This window comes from Ochotona princeps, chromosome 15 (assembly GCF_030435755.1).
Source record: "Ochotona princeps isolate mOchPri1 chromosome 15, mOchPri1.hap1, whole genome shotgun sequence".
Taxonomy (NCBI): Eukaryota; Metazoa; Chordata; class Mammalia; order Lagomorpha; family Ochotonidae; genus Ochotona; species Ochotona princeps.
Genome location: NC_080846.1, coordinates 51,245,812 through 51,265,481, shown reverse-complemented (window position 1 = coordinate 51,265,481; position 19,670 = coordinate 51,245,812). Strand labels below are relative to the sequence as shown.

The window sequence follows — 19,670 nt, the reverse complement described above, 5'->3', positions numbered from 1 at the left end:
AAATGGCGCCAGCTCAGCATGAGTCAGCAGCAAGGAGAAGCCATGGAAAGCACCTTGCAAGGTCAGGGAGTGCTCAGAGAGAAGCCCTGTGTCCCCTCTTTCCTAGGCTAGTGTAGGGTTGGGTTCTAGAAACCCAGGCCAGTAAGGCCACACCTGTACATTCTGCTTAAAGTAGAGGGAACATGGAGGCATTCGAACAGAAAGAATCTGGTCAAGAAAAGTCACCCTCAAACCCTGAAGACATTCAGGTACAAGGGGATTCAGAGTTGTCGTCCCCTGTGGTCACAGAGCAGAAAGCCTGAGCCAATGCATGGCATTCACAAGGTAGGACTCAGTGGAGGAGTGGAGCTTAAGGGCTCCCAGAGGGTAGCTTGCCACTGTGGATCATGCCTTAGATAGAGGCCATGAATGTCAAACCAGGAGCTCTTCTCGAGGGCCTCTGAAGGTATATCTAGTCTTAAGGATCTGATTTTCCCCAGAAATACTTGAACAATGGTATCGAAAAAAAATAGGGACTGTGTCTCCCTTGCATGACATTTTTATTAGGAGCTTTGCCAAGCTCCAACATAGGTTATGTCACTGAATGAGTCCATCCATGAACAGGTGCTGATTGAGGGCACTATGGCATGACTTACAACACCACATGCCATAGTCTGTTTCTTTTAAGACTTCATGTTAGAGTTACTCATCAAAATCAGCATACAGAAAGTACAATATTGTGAACATCGTTCATTTTAGAAAATGCTTTGTTTTTTACATTCACTACCCAGATACTCCTTGAAAACACCCCTGAAAGGAAGGTACTATGTTTCTTACAATAATCATGAATACTAAGTAGCGCTAATATTTTAAGTCTCTATCTCCTTCTAGAACTGCCCAGTTTCTCATGTCACTCACATGAACTTACTCTCAATCAAGAGGAGACTAACTTTCTAATTTTCGGTTCCCTTCATCCTAGTAAACTAAAAATAACCATCCATATTAAAAGAAGAAAATATTCTAATCACATAAGTCAAATACTCTCCAGAAAGAGAAATATAAAGAACATTCTTGAGGCTGGTGTAATGGCTTAATTGACTAAATCCTCCCTTTGCATGGGTGGGGATCCCATATGGGTGTGAGTTCCTGTCCTGGCTTCTTCACTTCCCATCCAGTTCCATTCTTGTGGCCTGGAAAAGTGGCGGAGGATGACCCAAAGACTTGGGACCCTGCATTCAGGTAGGAGAACCCTGGAGAGGACTCCTGACTCCAAATCGGCTCAGCTCCAGGCATTGCAACCATTTGGGGAGTGAACCAGCGGATAGAAGATCCTTCTCGCTGTCTCTCCTTCTTTCTGTAAGTCTGCCTTTCCAATAAAATTAAACCTTTTTTAAGAAAAAGAAAACATCTACAAGTCAATGCATTTTATTAGCCATAAAGACTCTGAGAAAGAAAATCTTACAGTTTTAGTTTTACAGAGAACACAACAAAGTGAACCAAATATTTACTTGACCTTGGACAGGAAGAGTACAATCAAATGCAAGTAATCGGCACAAAAGAGGGACTGGGAGAAGTTGAGTTGAGAGGGAATGATGGTGGTGCAGCCTCCTGAAAGCACTATAGGCATAAAACCAGTTTCAGCACCAAGGACAGGGCAGAGCTCCTCAACCTGGGGTCTAAATACCCAAAGGCCTGAGTCAAGTGGCTTCTGCCTTCAAAGATAGGAGACTACCCTCCTCTCCAGCACACCAGAGTGATAGCTTAGCTTGGAAGTCCCAGACATGGGTGCTGTAGCCCTACTACCCATGCTCAATGCCCTGGCTCTCCCTGTGACAAAATGTGACCTTGGTGAATCAAGATGGCAGAATGGGTAAGGACACATTGAAACAGACAGAGAAACATTACCAAGTGTGAAGCAAAGAGGGCACATTTCAGGAAATAGAAGACAGAACAATAGCAGAGGGGCACCTGAAGACTGACAGATACAGGAAAGCACCGGACACAACGGTGTGGCAATGCGGTGACCAACAATGTGACCTTGACCTCTCTGGACTTGCTTTCCCCCACATGGGTAAAATGACAATAATGTTGATTTAAATAATCATTTACGTTTCACCATGATTCCAGAAGACCCTTGTGAAATGAGAATAAGCCGCATGCAAAGTTTTCAAGACAACTGCATATTCATCTTTGATTATATTTGCTGGTTTTTCCATAACCTTAGATCTCAAGTCGTGGCAGGATATGGATAGGAGTGTGGAGTGTTGTAGTCAAAACCTTGCTGGGCTCACAGGTAACTACTCTTGAGTTGGCAGGAAGGAAGTCACACTGGCAGCTTTGCCCACATTCCCTCACCATCCCAGCCCAAAAGTACCACCCAAGAGGAGAGGTGAGGAAGGTTCAAGGGTAACCCAGGCTGGGCACTGCAGCTGTCCAGTTGGAATAGTTCAAGATCAAGGTGCCATCTTTCCCTCTCCTAGCTTGGAGGATGAGCCCTTGTGGGTGGGGAGGCCTATCACACGGCTGTCACCTGTGGCCCAGCTGCTACGAATTCCACCCTCAGGTGGGTGCCAATCTCTCCCTTGACCAGTCAACTTCTCATACATGTCCCAAACTTCCACCTCTCTCCTCCAGCCTCTTCTCAGATATCAGCCCCTTGTATCGAAAGAGGACATGGTTTTCTACTTCCACAGGAACATGGAAGCTGTTGGAATGGGTCTTGCCTCAGTATCCTCTCCATGTCTCCATTTTTACCTGCTTCCACCGCTTACTTCTGTTTCTTCTTGGACAAAGCTGAAGATGTCCACCCCTATGTCATCCCATCTAATTCTCTGCTCCATCAGTTCACCCTCCTCCTTCTGCCATTCCCAACCCCTCCTCCCTTTAATCCTTGTCTCTTCTGCTTTTCAACTAGATATATTAAAAGGGTAATGCACATGCATCTTGTCCATACACTCATTTCCCACAAACTCATAAAAGCCACAAAATCTAGAACTGAGGATCTGGTGTACAGAGGGAAAATTTGTTCTGTGTCTGGCAGTGCAGGGATGAAACAAATGAGCCTAAGTAGCCATGGATCTGCTTCATGGAGAATGGTACCACCGTCCCTCCAGAGATAGGTCAGGGAGGTCTGCGCAGAGGCTGCAGGATGGGTGGGAGATAACTTGGGGCTTAGAATAACAAAAACACCCTGGGACAGCCTTGACACCAGGGCCCAATCAAGTGGGCTAATGGCCTTTATATCCACTACTGAGTTTTGAGGAGGCCATCCCTCACACACCAGACTCCTCTCCATGCTTGATGTATGTTGTGATCCCATACATGAAAATCAAACACCAGGATGTGCAATACAATGCAGTTTATTGAGAGACTAAAAATGTGACACACCCATCACCAGAGGAGCCACAGCTCAGGGAATTAAGGGGACAGAAGTAAACTAGGCTAGAAGGTCAGAGGGCACTCTAGGAACCAAGAGTCCAGAGATATTGACCTTCCACATTCACCTACCAGCCCTAAGCCCATGACATTGACTTCCTTGAGCGGTGTTGGGATATGCTCATGACAGACCATTGCACCACAGGGACAGAGAGGGGTCAGCTAGATCAGGAATAAGAGACAGATGTGGGCTCAGGTGTAGCCATCCAGAGTCAGGGCATCTTCATTCCAGACTGGCAGCTGGACCTCAGTGGCCTAGGAGAGGGCTTGGAGGCAGAGAGGATAGGGGCTCAGGCTGGAAAGCATGGCTGATACATCACTCAGTGCCAGGCAGAGACGTGTTGGTTACAGGCTGAGAGGGCAGCAGGTACATGTTTGGAGCCTTGGACCATAGCATCACTTGGAGCATTGCTGCCTTGAGCTGGAGGTCTGGGAGAAGCGGATGCTGGTGCTGCCTTCACCAGCAGGCCTGTAGCCACTGCCACCAGAGGTCTGCACACTGCCAGAGCCAGAGCCCCTTCCACTCTGGCTCTCAGAGTGGCTGCCACTCAGATAGCCCTCGCTGCTGTCCATGCGCCCGCTGCTGCTGCCGCCACCGCTGACTCCTCTGTAACCACTGCTGTTGGTGGTGCTGCTGCTGCTGCCCCCGTAGCCACCACTGCTGTTACTGCTGACTCCTCTGTAGCCGCTGCTGCTGCTGTTGCTGCTGCCACTGCCGCTACCGCCCCTGTAGCCGCCACTGCTGCTGTCACCAGCCCCTCTGAAACCTCCACGGCTTCCACCAGAGCCACTGCTTACGCTGGTGACATGGTTGACCACTGCTGCAGGAGAACAGCAGGGGTTCAATTTGAGCAAAAGGCTTAGAAGGACAGCGGCCCGGTTCTACGTCACTACCCCAGCCCTTGTCGCACCAGCCACGGGCCTCAAAGAAAGATGCTCAACTGCTCTTGGACTTCAGCCTGCAGAGTAAGAGTGAATCTGACCCTTAGGTGGCCTTTCCTGAGTACAGGAACTAGAAGCAAACTCAAGGTCATTTCCCAACAAGCAAGGGCACTCCTTAAGACCACAGGGATGGCTGACACCAGAGATAGAGTGTGTAGAAATGGTCTGACAGCCTCCTACTCTCATCTGAGCTCTTTGGCCAGGCCAGACCCTCTTGTCTGAAGATCAGGCAGAGGGGACATTCCTAGTGGACTTTAGGACAACACAGAGGGAAGGTGTTGAATGTGCTACTTACAGATGCTCACTGCGTCCTGGCACTCTCCAGACATTCTGAAAGGGGTGAAAAGGAGGTGAAATCATTTCTCTGATGAGCCCATGGCTGAGGAGCTAAGGGCAAAGGGTGCCTAAGACTCCACCTGAGATGCCCCCACCCAACATCAGAGTGCCTGGGCCCAAGTCCTGGCTCTGCTTCGGATTCCAGCTCCCTGCTGATTCGCACCTGGGAGAGAGTAGAGGATGGTTCAAGTACTTGGATCTCTGTCACCTATGTAGGAGAATCAGATGGAGTTCCAGGCTATTGCCTTGGGCCTAACCAAGTCCCACTTGTTACAGGTATTTTGGTAGTGAACCACTAGGTATAACATATCTCTCTCTCTCTCTCTTTCTCTCTCTCTCTCTCTCTCTCTCTCTGTTGCATAATTTTTTTTTAGAAAAAGAACTAAGGGTTCATAACCTTGGGAGCCACACTTTCCAAATGATGCTACAAAACGTCAAACTCCTAGAACAGATAAGACTTTCCAAGCCTATTACAAGGCCAGCCACATCTCTCTAGAAAAAGAGAGCTGCTTTGAGGATGAAACTTCTGGGCTCTCCACCCACCACACTCTGTCTCGTCCACAACCCTAAATATTGTGTGCTCTGGACAAACCACCAGCCTCCACTTGCCAACCTGCTTAGCCAGTCCTCAAGGATCATCCCCCACAGATACCCTCACCCATGTGGGCCTATCTTTCTTCTCCACCAGTCCTGAAGTGTTTATTATAAACTTCCTATTCCAGGGAGCCTGCCTCAGTGAGCCTTCTCACAGTGTTGGTGGTTCAAGGTTAAAAAAAAAAGTATGGGGAGAAGAGGGAAACCAGTACTGTGGCATAGTAGGTTTTTGGTCTATAGAGCTGACACACCATCTGAGTGCCAGCTCAAGTTCCAGCTACTCCACTTCCCATCCAACTCCATATTAATGGAATGGGAAAGCTGTGGAGACTAGCCCAAGTCCTTGGGCCTCTACACCCACATGGGAGATCCTGAAGATGCTCCTGGCTCCTGGTTTCAGACTGGCCCAGCTCTAGCTATTGTAGCCATTTGGGGAGTGAACCAGTGGATGGAAGATCTCTTTCTGTCTCTCCTTTTCCATGTAAATCTTTCAGAAAACACAAGAGGAACATAATGATGGTTTTGAGAAAACCCTATTCCCGCCGTCCACCTACTTCACTCCTGTCCACAAAGGCATCTTTCCATGTCTGGACCCCTTGCCCACATGTGCCCTCTGACCTCACCACATAACTATCAACACACTTAACTCCATCTTAACCCTTTCCCTTTTCAACATCTCCTTTCCCTCTCGTGCATGGGTTCAGCTTCCTCCCTCAGATTGGGAGCCTTCTGGAGACAGAGGCTCAGAGCACAGGTTGCACAGGGCAGGGTAGAAGAGAGATGGCTTGATACTGCACACTCTGAGCAACAGGGAGTCACTTGCTAAGCGCTAAGCCCTTATATGACACTTGTTCAAGCACCTCCTGAGATAGACAGCCTCAGCAGTTGGGAGTTACAAGACTGGTACTCAGCAAGCAAGTATGGGAACCTCTAGCCATACGGGGTTATTTGAGTTAATGGAATTAAATGCAAAAACTGGCTTTTCAGTGGCTCTCAAGATCCACACTACAAATGTCTATTGGCTCCTGCACTGCATAGCACCCATGTAGGTCACTTTGTCATCCCCAAGAGTTCCAGAGCACAACACTGGGCTATAACTGCTATTGTAACTGCCCAGGGACTTTTCCTGGTGCCTCGCTCACGTGGAAATAGATGCATGCAGTGTAATGCTGACCTTCCCAAAGAATCAGAGATGTGAATGAGCTTGACTGAAAAAACATAGAAGGACTTCAATCCTTCACTCAGGAAACTCCTGGTCCATTATCTGGAGTGCCCCCTCTTTGTCTTTATGCCTGCTTTCTTCATAACCAAAGGTCAATCTAAAATCCCACCCATGGCCCCGCACCTGCTCTCCTCGCCCTCCAGCAGCTTGCAGTAGGTGGCGATCTCTACGTCCAGGGCCAGCTTCACAGTCATGAGCTCCTGGTAGTCGCGTAGCAGCCGGGCCAGGTCATCCTTGGCCTTCTGCAGTGCGGCCTGCAGCTCGGCCAGCTTGGCATTAGCATCCTGGAGGGCCAGCTCCCCACGCTGCTCGGCGTCAGTGATGGCTGATTGCAGGCTGGCATTCTGGGGGCAGGGGATGGTAGAAAATCTGTTAGCATGGGCAACAGGAAACAGACACTCTGCTAACCAGAGAGGAGATCTCCATGTGCCATCTCACAACCCTCCCTGTCCTCCATAGAAAGCTCAGTAGGCCGCCTAGTAAAAAAGAGAGAAAGAGAGAAAGAGAGAAAAAAGAAAGAAAGAAAGAAAGAAAGAAAGAAAGAAAGAAAGAAAGAAAGAAAGAAAGAAAGAAAGAAAGAAAGAAAGAGAAAAGAAGTTAATTTTACAACATGTTGATGTGCTCTTATGTCCGCAAGTAGAGCAACATGGTGTGTTTTCCTGAGCTGGTATGTATAGAATTCCTGACATTTATCTGGGCTTTTTTGCAAAGTCTGAAAACCTCCCTCGCCTGAGCATGTCCCGCCAGAGAGGCATGGCAGCCATGAAGGTCCTGAGAAGAACATGCTAGACATCTCCTCTGGGGCCGCCATCCTGGTGTGGGCTGTGTCCCACAGGCCAGCCCTGTGGCTGGGAGATTTGCTGGGCAAACCAGACCAGGTAGTCTCTTCCCTGAGAGATGGCTGTGAGAAGCCCAGCCTGCAAGAGGAGCATCTGGGAGAACAGGAGTTCCAGGAGAGGATGCCCTCCCATACTGAACACCCCAAAGGGACAGGGAGGCACACCCTTCTCCCTGGGAAGGGCCAGGAGAGCTCCACAGGGCCCTGGGTGAAGTGGAACCCACCTGCTTCTTGATGCTCTCAATCTCGGCCCGCAACCTCTGGATCAGCCTGTTGAGCTCCGTGATCTCGCTCTTGGTGCTCTTCAGGTCATCGCCTTGCCTGCCAGCCGTGGTCTGCAGCTCCCCAAGCTGGCAGATGAGAAATCAACCCCCAGAGCTTGGCAAAGTGAGAGCAGCCACCTGAGGAAGGCCCTTAGGACTCAACACTCGAGCTACAGGACAAGGCAAAGCTCCTACCTTGGTCTGGTACAGTGCCTCGGCCTCCGCCTTACTCCTTTGGGCGATCTCCTCATACTGGGCCTTGACCTCGGCGATGATGCTATCCAGGTCCAGCGAGCGGTTGTTGTCCATGGACAGCACCACAGATGTGTCGGAGACATGGCTCTGCATCTGGGACAGCTCCTGCGATAAATACAGACATTTCTCTCCCCAGCTCCTCATCCTAGGGCACGCTGAGGATCCTGTACCAGGAAAGATACCCCAAAGCCAAGGCTAGGAGTGGGACAGTTAGAAAAAAGAAATTTGCAGGGCAGGCAGGTGTTGTGTTGCAGTAGCTTGAGCTACAGCCTGCATTGCTGGCATCCCACATGGGTACCAGTTCATGTCCTGGCTGCTCCACTTCCAATTCAGTTCCCTACTAATGGCCTTGGAAAAGCAGCTGACGGTGACGCAAATGTTTGGGTCCCTACCACTCATGTGGAAAACCTGATAGAAGGTCCTGGCTCCTGGCTTTGCCCCGACCCAGCCCCAGCCATCACAGACATCTGGGAAGCAAACCAGTGGAGAGAAGATCTCTTTCCCTCTTTCTCTTTAACTATGGCTTTCAAATAATTAAATTAATTATTCTGCAAAACAAAGGAAGGAATGAAAAGCCAGCTTACACTTCAGGCCTGGCTCCAGCCTGAAGAATACTAGACCTTGAGGCTGCACCCAGAACCTAGCCTATGGAAGCAGACTTGGAAGGAGGCAGGCAGTGAGGCTGGAGCCTGAAAGTTACCATGTTGAAGAGGGTCCTCAGGAAGCCGATCTCATCTGTCAGGCTGTGCGCCTTGGCCTGTAGCTCTGCCGTGCTCGCGTGAGCCGTGTCCACATCCTGCAGCAGGGCGGGGGAGGGAGAAAGGGGCAGAAGACCAAGAGTCACCCCCTGCTCCCCAGCCCTTTCTTACCCCTCAACTCTCCTCATTGGCCCTCCCCAGCTCCCTTTTCCAATGGCAATTTCTCACCTTTCCTTTTAGAGCAAAAAAAGAAATGATCATCTAAGTAGTTCTCCTCTTTCCATTATTTTGACCAAGCAAACCTCACAGCTTTAGCAAAATGAAAGCCATGTTAGCCAGGAGTGGCTGTCTTATCGACACACAAGTCACTCCAGCTACGCGAGTGAGACACCAAAAACGCCACCTCGCAACTAGATGCAAGGCCGCCTCTCTACCTGTTTTTGATAAAAGTTGGTTCCAATAAGCTACCACTGTGGGCCGAAGGTCTCCACGGACACCACACATACAACACTCACCACCTTATGAATCTCTTCACCCACCATGTTTGCACTGGAAGATCCCTTCCCCACTAACCCTCCCTTAAGACACTCACTTCCAAAGGAGTAAGGGAACCATGAGCCCCCACCCACAGCCTGCGCCTCAGCCAGCTCTGCGCTCATGCTCACTTGCTCTCTCTCACACACACTCTCTCTCTCCCCGCACCAGTAGAGGCTCAATCTGCTGCCCCACCTTCTTGAGCGCCACGAACTCATTCTCAGCTGTCGTGCGTTTGTTGATCTCATCCTCGTACCTGGGACACAAGGGGACGTACCTTAGGACAATGTCATTGCAGGAGTGAAGGAATACTAGGAGGCTTACAAACCCTGGCGCTGCATCTCCAACAGGTAGACAGGACAAGCTGCCTGGGCGTGCGACCTGAGCCACAGCTGCAAGAATCCTGAGCTCACTTGGAAAGGCTTCGGAGCCACTGGATGCTTGACCACAGGCACAAGCTAGCTTGACATTCCCAGTGACTTTCTAACAGGGTCCTGCATTGTCATGTTGCCTTGAACCCTGAAAATCCCATGGCCCTTGTGCCCCAGACCTCTCCCAGCTTGGCTGCAGTGAGGAGCAGAGGTGCTGGGGGGGAGATCTCAAGGACCCCAACTCCTTGTCCAGGATCTTGGATCCGCTTCACAAAGTGCAAGGTGCCCAAAGCAGGGAGCCAGAGATTAGTGCTCTCATAAGGCATTTCTGCTTTCCTGGATGACTTGCAGGAATTGGAATCAGAATGAACTTGGACCAAGGCTGTGGGATCCCTGCCTGTGAAGGACTAAACTCTCCTACCAAGAATTTGGATTTGGAGGCCAATGTTGTGGTATAGTGAGTCAAGTGCCGACTGCAGCACCAGCATCCCTTATAGGCGCTGGTTAGAGTCCCAGCTGCTCCACCTCTGATCCTGCTAATAGCCTGGGAAAGCAGCAGAAGACAGCCCAAACCCTTGGACCCTGATGCCCATGTGGGAGACCTGAAAGAAGCTCCTGTCTCGCAGCTTCAGATGGGTCCAGCTCTAGCCACGGTGGTCATTTAGGAAGTTAACCAACAGATGGAAGAGCTCTCTGTCCCTCTCTATGTAACTCTTTTGGGCAAAATAAACAGATCTTTTAAAATTCTTAAAAAGAGTTTGGCTTTTACAAAGATGGAATACTGGATAATTCAGGAGCAAAGTTTCTGAGCAAGGTGACCCAAAATTGCCACTGAACACCCAATGCCCAGTGTGGAACCAGCCAGAGTGGGTACTGGCAGGGCCTGGGCAGCTGAATGGGAATGGGACCTCTTTAGAGCAGGTACAACTTGCCCTGTAGTCTGAGTCCTGGGAACATGTGGATCTCCTCCACTCTGAGCAGCCCAGGGCCCCAGAAGAAGTGGGAACTACAGCTTAGAAGACTCAGGAGGAAGATGGCTAAAGGTACAGAAAAGGGGGCTCAATGGGGCCCACTGAGAGAGTATGAAGTGCAGCCTCGGTCCATCTGCTTAGGACCCCAGGGGTGGGGAACACCCAGACTGACTCAGGACCTCAGAGACTGGAATAGAGAGCAGTGCACACCCGGACAAGTTCCCAAGGTGATTCCCATGGACTGGAAAGCGTGGAGGTCTCCCTGTCCTGGAGAGCTTTAACTCAGCACAGAATAAGCTCAGACGAGCTTTGGTCCTATTACCAGAGCCGTTCTGCTTGGCCTTGCTTCTCTCATGTAATCCCCCACAGCACTGACTAAAGGCAGCATCAGGAGCAATGGAAATCCCAGGTGAGAAGCTTGCACCACCCGCCTCCATGGATGCCCCCAAGAGGGGTGACTGCCCCGGGAGGGGCCCTCACTTCTTCTTGAAGTCCTCCAGCATGCCCTGCACACTTCTCAGCTCCCCTTCTCGGCCCCCCTTCTCTCCGAGGAGTGAATCTAGCTGCTGGCGCAGAAAACTGATGTAGGACTCAAACAGGGGCTCCAGGTTGGAGGGGCTGGCACCAGAGCTCGTGGTCTGCTGCTGCAACAGCGCCCACTTGGTCTCCAGGACTTTGTTCTGCTGCTCCAAGAAGCGCACCTGCAAGGGAGAGAGAGATAAGGAGTGGGTCTCCTGGTGGGACAGGTAAGGCCACCCACCCCAAAGGTGGAGATGCAGGAAGGGAACCCAGGTCTTCCATCTCTGCTCTGTGTTTTGGGACTTGGAAAGGATGCAGATTCAGAAAAGGGAGAACACATTGCTGACACTGTGGCAGAGCAGGCAAAGCCACCTCTTGCTGTACCAGCATCCCATTCGGGTCCCAGTTCAAGTCCCACCTGCTCCACTTTGGATCCAACCTCCTGCTAATGACCTGAGATGCACTGAAAGGTGACCAGCAAGGCATTGGGCCCCTGCACCCACGTGGGAGATTTAGAAGAGGCTCCTGGCTCCTGGCTCCTGGCTTCATATCTTCTCAGTTGTGGCCATTGTGGCCATTTGGGGAATGAATCAGCAGTTGGAAAATCTCCCTGTCAGATGCAAGCTTGACCCACTCCCATGAAGTCAACACAAAGCGAGCACGAGGCCCAACCCTCCTCAGACGTGGCACACTTGGAGAGCTCTTGGTTGAGAGCATGGGGTGCAGGGGGTTTCTTGGCTTACAGCTGCCGGGACTTCCCAGCCCCAAAAGGCCTGTCTCTATACCATGCATTCAGAGGCTCTGCCACTGGCTAGCAGTCCCAGGGCTTGCACTAACGCAAGCTTGCAGTGCCCTGAGCAGGTGTCTCTCAAGAGGAGTGGAAAGGCAGTTGTGCAAATACCGTGGTTCCAGCCCATTCTTCCACAAAGCTGATGGCACATTGGGGTTCCCACCCTACTGGTCCTCACCTTACCACTAGAAGGAAATCAGGACCCAGGAATTCTTCCCCCATTTCCCAACTGGAGAAAAACAGATCAAGAGAATCCAGCTCCTGTGCTGGATGAACCTGAGCAGGCCAGGACAAGAGCAGGGTCTCTCCCCATTCCCCACAGAGCCTGGCCAGGCCCCACCAGCATCCTCCCACCCCGCCCAGCGCCTAAGAGTTTGATCCTCACCTTGTCAATGAAAGAAGCAAACTTGTTGTTGAGGGTCTTGATCTGCTCCCGCTCCTGGGCCCTCACTTGCCCAATCTGCGGGTCAATCTCCACATTGAGGGGCTGCAGCAGGCTTTGATTGACAGTCACTTCCTGGATGCCTCTGCAAGGACTACCAAAGCCACCTGCTCCCCCAAAACCACCTGCTCCCCCAAAATCACCTCCCATTCCACTGCCACCACCAAAGCCACCTCCATAGCCTCCACCAAAACCACTGCCACAGATGCTCCGCCCTCCACCAAAGCCAACAGCCCGGGAGCCACCAGCTGCCACACTCATGGAGATGCTCTTGTGGCCACCCAGGTTATAGAGGCTGCGACTGCCAAAGCCACCTGCTACCCCTCGGATCCCAGAGGTCCCTGAGCCAGCTGCTGCCGAACGGGCCACACAGCTCATCCTGGTGCTGCTGCTGCTGCTGCTGCTTCGGCCAGGAACCACGGCGGAACAGCCAGAGAAGCTGCGGCTCCCACTGCTGAAAGACTTCTTGCAGACTTGGCTGGCCATGGTGAGATGCTTGAAAGTGAGTAGGTGGTCCCTTAAGCAAGAGCTGAGTGGGGTGAAGGCAGAGGCTGGGAACAGCAGAGGACACCAGCCTTTATATTCTGAAAGTCTGGCTTGGCAGAGGAGAGGCAGGCAATTAGCTGGGAGGCGCCTTGGGCTTGGTTTGCCTCGCAGGCGGTAAGTTGCTTCTTGGTTCCCAACACACCTCAAAGCTAATCCTCTGGGCCCAAATGGTTTTTTTGCTCTCTTGACTTAATCACCCAAATTTGCCCCAGCTGATGAAAGAGGGCTCTCTGTTCCCTCCCTTCCTCGTGTGGTTCTCCCAAGGGTCTTAGGGAAACAGCAGGAGGACTTGACTTTAAACACAGTGTGGGGGCTTAGCCTATCTCTCCCACTACCACCTCTGCTCCACACCATGGGGTGTGGTCCTCTGTTTACCTGTGCCCATCTCTTCCAAGAGGCCAAGTCGTGGGGGCCGGAAGGAGAAGCATTCTGACCCTGTGGGTACCACTTAGCCAACACCCCAGCTAGGAGAAGGCCGCCATCCACACAGGTCTGGAGTGTGGGCTACCAGAGTGGGAAGGAAATAAATCCCTGGGGAAGGAGAGGCTCATGAGACCGCAGTGCCTGCACATGCAAAGCTTGGGGAGAGGAGAGGAGAGGACCACACAGGGGTCAGGTTCACCCCAATATTGCACCCACCATCCTTAACCTGGATCCAAAAGGAAACAGAGTCAGCATGAGAATCCTATTCGTCCTGGAAGAAGACAGTGTGCTCTGTCGGACATCCAGTTCACACCCAGGACCTCTCCCCACACTGCCCCCACTGCCTGGTCTAACTTCGTACCCTCCCACCACTCTCTGCTCCCCAGCCTCCCACTCCTGCCTATCCTCCCACTCCCCTGACCTATCCCACACTTCCCTGCTGACTTCTCAGTGCCCCCCACCAAGGGAGGGGCAGGTAACTTGCTCTGCAAGTTCAGCTCCTAACATCAGACAGACATCACACAAATGGACTCCTGATCCAGGAGTATAGTCTGAGGACAGAAACATCTAGACCTGACTCTTACCTCAGGCCTATGAAGGCAAATCTTCAGGGAGAAAACATGAGGGTCTGTGTTTTCAGCAAGCCTCTCCAGGTAAGCCTTGGGCATCTGCCCGGACAGGTAGGCCTTGTCAGGTCGAGAGCTCTCCCTCCAAGCCAACACAGGATGAGTGAAGGACCCTTGCTGGCCAGTGGGTCATTGTTCTCAAGCACTCAGCCATTTCCACACCAGCCACAGCACCCATGGGAGAGAGACTCTTCAGGATGTGACCGACCCATGAGACTCACGTGGAATGACAGGGACAAGAGAGACAACTGCTAGACTCAGCAAGAAGTGATAGTTGATATATTTCATTGGCATTGAATTCTCTCTCTCTCTCTCTTTCTCTCTAGACAAGCTAGTCTAGGGAAGGGGAATTACCTGAGGTGAGCAATTGCCAGGCTATACCACGCATTTTCAATCCTTTCCTCTGTAGCTAGCCTGCATGCAGCCAGTGCACCTGCTTGGGCCCCAGCTCCCACCACTCACTGGCTCTTTGACTTTGCACACATGGCTTTTGTGTGCCTGGTTATCAACTGTCAAGTGGGGCTAATAACAATAGGTACTCCATTGGGTTGCTGTGAATACTCAACGACTAAATAAATACGGAATGCTTAGTGCAGTGCAACATGATAAACACAGCTACAGCTAGGACTGGATCTGATAGGGAAAAGGAATAACTTGTGTGTTGGGCAATGAACATCCTCAATGATTTTGTGCCCCCAAAGAATGGTAAGTGACGGAATCAGAATAGAAATGATGGGTAAGAAAGCCAAGCTGGATGGTAGCGAGCAAGATTCACCCGAGGCTGGAGTTGGATGGGGTGAACTTGGCCCACAGTTTAGTACACAAGCCTGCATTCCCATTTGTCTCCAGGGTCAATAGTGAACCTTGGGAGGTCTGCTGCCCTCAGGAGTATTTTTCAAACACAGAAAGATGGCCATGGGGCCCAGCAGCGTGGCCTAGCAGCTAAAGTCCTCGCCTTGAATGCCCTGGGATCCCATATGGGCGCCGGTTCTAATCCCGGCAGCTCCACTTCCCATCCAGCTCTCTGCTTGTGGCCTGGGAAAGCAGTCGAGGACGGCCCAAAGCCTTGGGACCCTGCACCCGCGTGGGAGACCCGGAAGAGGTTCCTGGTTCCCGGCATCGGATCTGCGCAGCACCGGCCCGTTGCGGCTCACTTGGGGAGTGAATCATCGGACGGAGGATCTTCCTCTCTGTCTCTCCTCCTCTCTGTATATCTGGCTTTCCAATAATAATAAAAATCTCAAAAAAAAAAAAAGAAAAGAAAAGAAAAGAAAGAAAGGTGGCCATGGAATTTTGGAGACCTGGGTTCAAATCCCACTCCAAATGATGCCCCTAGTGAGATCCTCAACTTCTTCTCCTTCTCCTTTTTGATGGAAGGAACATCCAACCTACTGGCATGGCCACACAGACATGATGTTTGGACACTTGGGTCAACATTACTATCATGAAGGGGCATTGGTGAGAGTTCTTCGAGATACCTGCCCTACTCATTCCCTAAACACCAGTCCCTCCTGGGGAACCCTGGAAGTAAACTGAGGCAGATCCTACCCACCCACCCCCAAAGTCTCAGTGAGAGAGCCCAAAGCACACCTGTGTCTCTGGTGGCCCTTCCCCCACCCCCTGGCCATGCTGAGGCAACAGGAGGTGACCTCCAAAGTGAGGCTCCTCTCTGCATCCCAGAAGCATGATATGTGAGAGGTAAGAGGTCATGGGGGCACACTGAGCTCTGTTCCCTGTTGCCAGAGCCTGCCCACATGTCACCTTTGACCCTGGCCATTGCTGTCTCAGCAGGTAAATGAGGTCACCGGGAACACCCAGGAGCGCCCAGCTCAGCCTCCCAGCATCTGCCCAGCTACCTGGCTACCCGTTGTCTACCCGGCTGTCTGTTGCCAGCAGTCTGGGCTCTCTAATCCCCCCTGCTCCACAAAGACGGCCAGGTGAGCTGAACCCTCCAGGCTCTGCCCTCCCCACCCAAAATTCAGGTGCCTGAGTTTGTCACCAGGTGGAATGACTTCCTCTACCCAAATTGCCGGCTGATATTCAACTGCAGCCAGAGGGATTAAGAGGTGCCCGAAATAATTGTGGGTGCCGGAGTGACTCATGACCCCTAGGTCAAAGGGAGTCACTACCCTCTCCCCAAGGGCAGAGTTACTCCCTTCCCAGGCCTCCACATGGAGACGCACAACCCCTACCATCACACAGCCATGGAACTGTTCCCAAAAAACAACATCCTTTTGTTACTGAGCCTTAATTGTTAACCATCATAATTTATCCTGCTCTGTTCTGATGGCTACACTGGATCAGAATACACACTTCAAATCACTTCCAAATCTTCATTTCATGGTGGCTGCTGAGCAAAGCAGTTAAGACGCTGTTGGGATAGCCACATTCCAGATCTCTCGGTGCTGGGTTCGAATCCCGGCTCTGCTGCCTTCATACTACCTTCACTCTGCACACTCCAGGAAGCAGCCAAGGATGACTCAAGTGGCTGGGTCCCTGTCACCCACATGGGGTCACAGATGGAGTGTAGAGTTCCTGGTCCCCGTCACCCACACGGGGTCACAGATGGAGTGTAGAGTTCCTGGTCCCCGTCACCCACATGGGGTCACAGATGGAGTGTAGAGTTCCTGGTCCCCATCACCCACATGGGGTCATGGATGGAGTGTAGAGTTCCTGGTCCCCATCACCCACATGGGTCACAGATGGAGTGTAGAGTTCCTGGTCCCCATCACCCACATGGGGTCATGGATGGAGTGTAGAGTTCCTGGTCCCCGTCACCCACATGGGGTCATGGATAGAGAATAGAGTTCCTGGTTTGGGTGATTGCAGGAAAAATTTTGTAGGCCCAGCCTTGGTTATTGGCTATTGTAGGTATTTGGGGAAAGAACCAGCAAATGGAATTTCTCTCTCTCTCCTTGACTCTGTAAATCTGCCCTTCAAATAAAAGCAAATAAGTCCATCAATAAATAAAGGCCACTTGGGATACCTGCATCTCATATTGTAGTGCCTTGGTCCTGGATCAGTTCCCAGTTTCAGCTTCCTATTAATGTGGACTCTGGGGAGGCAGCAAATGATGGTTCAAATACTTGGGTCCCTACCGTCCATGTGCAAGACCTAGATAGAACTCCCAGCTGATGCTCCAGCCTGGCTCCGCTCTGGGGAATAAACCAGCACATGGGAGATTCATTCTCTCCCTCCCTTTCAAATAAATTAAATAACATTTCAGAAAAAAAAAACTGTATCTGGCACTTGGATGTACCTCAGGGCTAGTCTAGGAATCCTATCCTATCCCCTCAAGAGGACCTTAATTAAAAGGTTCTAAATCAAGTGCTTCCACAGCTCTTTCTCACAACTCAGTAAACCTCATTGGTATATCAAAAAGCCTTACAAAACCTTACAGAAATCACCCTCTTACCTATTTTTAACCAGGGCTTCCCAAGCACACTTGACCACATACTGCCTGTATCTTAATAAGCCCTATTCACATGCTGTTGAATGCAACTTGGGGACACAGCGGGAAGACCACTATAGGGATTTCGGAGGTCAAGGGCACTTGTCCATCTTTGGAGAGAGAGCACCTGCCCCAAGCAAGAGTGCAGGAGGCTGGGAGTCAATGGAGGCCGGGGCTTGAAGACACAGCAAGATGGGCACTGGAGACTGGTAGAAAATGGGCAGGGTCTCCGAGAATCTTCCCTCCTGTCCGCATGCATTTCTCACTGACCATGGGTCTTGCTGGAAGCAATGCTGGATTTTTCTGGAACACCCAGGCTGTGTCTCCTCCCTCTCCTCCCTTGCAGATTGAAGGAATGGAACACAAAGGGGTCCTTGAGTTGGTCCAAGCCTCCTGATTATCCAATTGTACATCACTGCACCCTGCAGTCCTCCGTTTCCGTGCTACAGACTGGAGCCAACACAGCCTCCTGATCGAATTGCAGTGAGCATTGAAGGTGGGTCCTGGCAGCTCCGGGTGATAACCAAAAGCCCTCCTGGAAGGTGTCAGGTTGCAGGCCAAAGGAGGAGGGCTGATGCCACCTTTAGATCTGTGATAGCTCCTGTGAGAGTGGCAGGGGATCGCAGCGTCCGTACTGTGGGTTCCGTAGAGCCCTCCTGTCCCTGCCTCACCGAGCCAGCTTCCCACTGCAGCACTCATCATCAACACATGCAGTGAGTCATCCAACACTTGGTGAGCTGCTTCATCCTGCCCACAAGTGTGAAAGTAGCTCCTTCCTCAAACACACCCTCCAGATCACTGTTGGTAGAAAGATTAGAAATAGCTGATGTCAAACTACTTGTTTTTATAAGATAAAACTTGTCAAGGATATTTTGCTTCTTATTATATGCTATTTTTTGAACAAGAAAAATAAAGAAGAAGAAAAAAATAGAAACAGTTGGCATGAGGCCAGTGCAGTGGCCAGTTCAAGTCCTGGCTGCTCCACTTCCCATCCAGCTCCCTGCTTGTGGCCTGGGAAAGCAATGAAGGACAGCCCAAAGCCTTGGGACCCTGCACCCATGTGGGAGACCTAGAAGAAGATCCTGGCTCTTGGCTTCAGATCAGCTAAATTCTGGCCATTGCGGCCATTTAGGGAGTGAACCAGCAGGTGGAAAATCTTTCTCTCTGTATCTCCTCCTTTATAAATCTAATAAATGCTTTAAAAAGAAAAAGCTGGTGAGCAGACACTGATTCCAGCTCCGTTCTCGCATGGCATTAAAACTCTGTAAGAGCAGAATCTTCATTCACATGTACAGAGCTCCATTAACTTGCCCAAATCAGTTTGCTCATCAGGCAGGGATCTATTTAAGTTTTTTTTTTTTTATTATTTAAAGGAAGATCTACAGAGAAAAGGAGAAACAAAGATCTTCCTTCTGCTGGTTCTCTCTCCAAGTGGCCACAGCAGCCGTAGTTGAGCCAGTCCAAAGCCAGAAGCCTGGAGCTTCTTCCAGGTGTCTCACATGGGTACAGGATCCCAAGGGCTTGAGCCATCCTTTGCCACTTTCCCAGGGCACAGGCAGAGAACTGGATCAAAAGTGGAGTTGCCAGGACTCAAACTGGGCCCCTATGGGATGCCAGTGCCACAGGGAGATTAGCATACTATGCCATCAAACTGGCCTCCATGCAGGGATTTTTTTTTAATTAATTTATTTTTATTACAAAGTCAGATATACAGAGAGGAGGAGAGACAGAGAGGAAGATCCTCCGTCCGATGATTCACTCCCCAAGTGACCGCAACAGCCGGTGCTGCGGCAATCCAAAGTCGGGAACCTGGAGCCTCTTCCGCGGTCTCCCAAGCGGGTGCAGGGTCCCAAGGCTTTTGGCCATCCTCCACTGCTTTCCCAGGCCACAGGCAGGGAGCTGGGTGGAAAGTGGAGCTGCCGGGATTAGAACCGGCGCCCACATGGGATCCTGGCGCGTTCTAGGTGCGCCAGGCCACGCCCTGGGCCCATGCAGGGATCTTAATCAGAAAACCCAACTCCAGAGCTGGGTGCACACTCACGGGAGCTTCCAACTTCTGAGTGACAAAACCCAGCTTTGTCATCCCAGAGTGGGCAGTGCCCTTTCACACTGAAAGAGCCCATTCATGCCCGTGGGGTCCAGCACCTGCTCTCCCTTTCAGAGTGCCTGGGCCCCATGCCCAGCACAGGCTCCTGACTGCAGCTTCCTGCTAATGCGCACTGTAGGAGACAGTAGGGATGGCTCAAGGCATCAGGTTCCTGCCGCCCAGGTAGCTCCCAGATGGAGTTCCTGGTTTCCAGTTCTGGCTGTGGCAAGCATTTGGGCAGTGAAGCAGTGCAAGGAACTCTGTCTCTCTGTCTCTCTCTCACACACACACAAAAACATTTTTGGAAGTGCATAAAAGAGAATGTGATGGATGGATCTGTCTCAAAGCC

The 19,670-nt window shown here is 51.2% G+C and overlaps 1 protein-coding gene across 1 annotated transcript; it reads right to left on the bottom strand.

The window, feature by feature from the left end:
- Nucleotides 1–3,810: 3,810 nt before the first annotated feature.
- Nucleotides 3,811–12,675, bottom strand: LOC101523923 (keratin, type II cytoskeletal 2 oral). The gene is made up of 9 exons (XM_058673799.1): nt 12,133–12,675; nt 10,919–11,139; nt 9,292–9,352; nt 8,565–8,660; nt 7,805–7,951; nt 7,571–7,696; nt 6,632–6,852; nt 4,652–4,686; nt 3,811–4,235 (listed from the first exon to the last, which is right to left on the bottom strand). Exons 1-9 carry the CDS (start codon nt 12,673–12,675, stop codon nt 3,811–3,813), a joined length of 1,875 nt encoding a protein of 624 aa, XP_058529782.1.
- Between the last annotated feature and the right edge of the window lie 6,995 nt (nt 12,676–19,670).

Coding starts and splice junctions, on each gene's coding strand:
- LOC101523923 (XM_058673799.1), bottom strand. CDS start 12,675: ATGGCCAGCCAAGTCTGCAAGAAGTCTTTCAGCAGTGGGAGCCGCAGC. Junction 11,140..12,132: donor TTGCTTCTTTCATTGACAAG/GTGAGGATCAAA, acceptor TCTCCCTTGCAG/GTGCGCTTCTTGGAGCAGCA. Junction 8,661..9,291: donor AGTTCGTGGCGCTCAAGAAG/GTGGGGCAGCAG, acceptor GCCCTGCTGCAG/GATGTGGACACGGCTCACGC.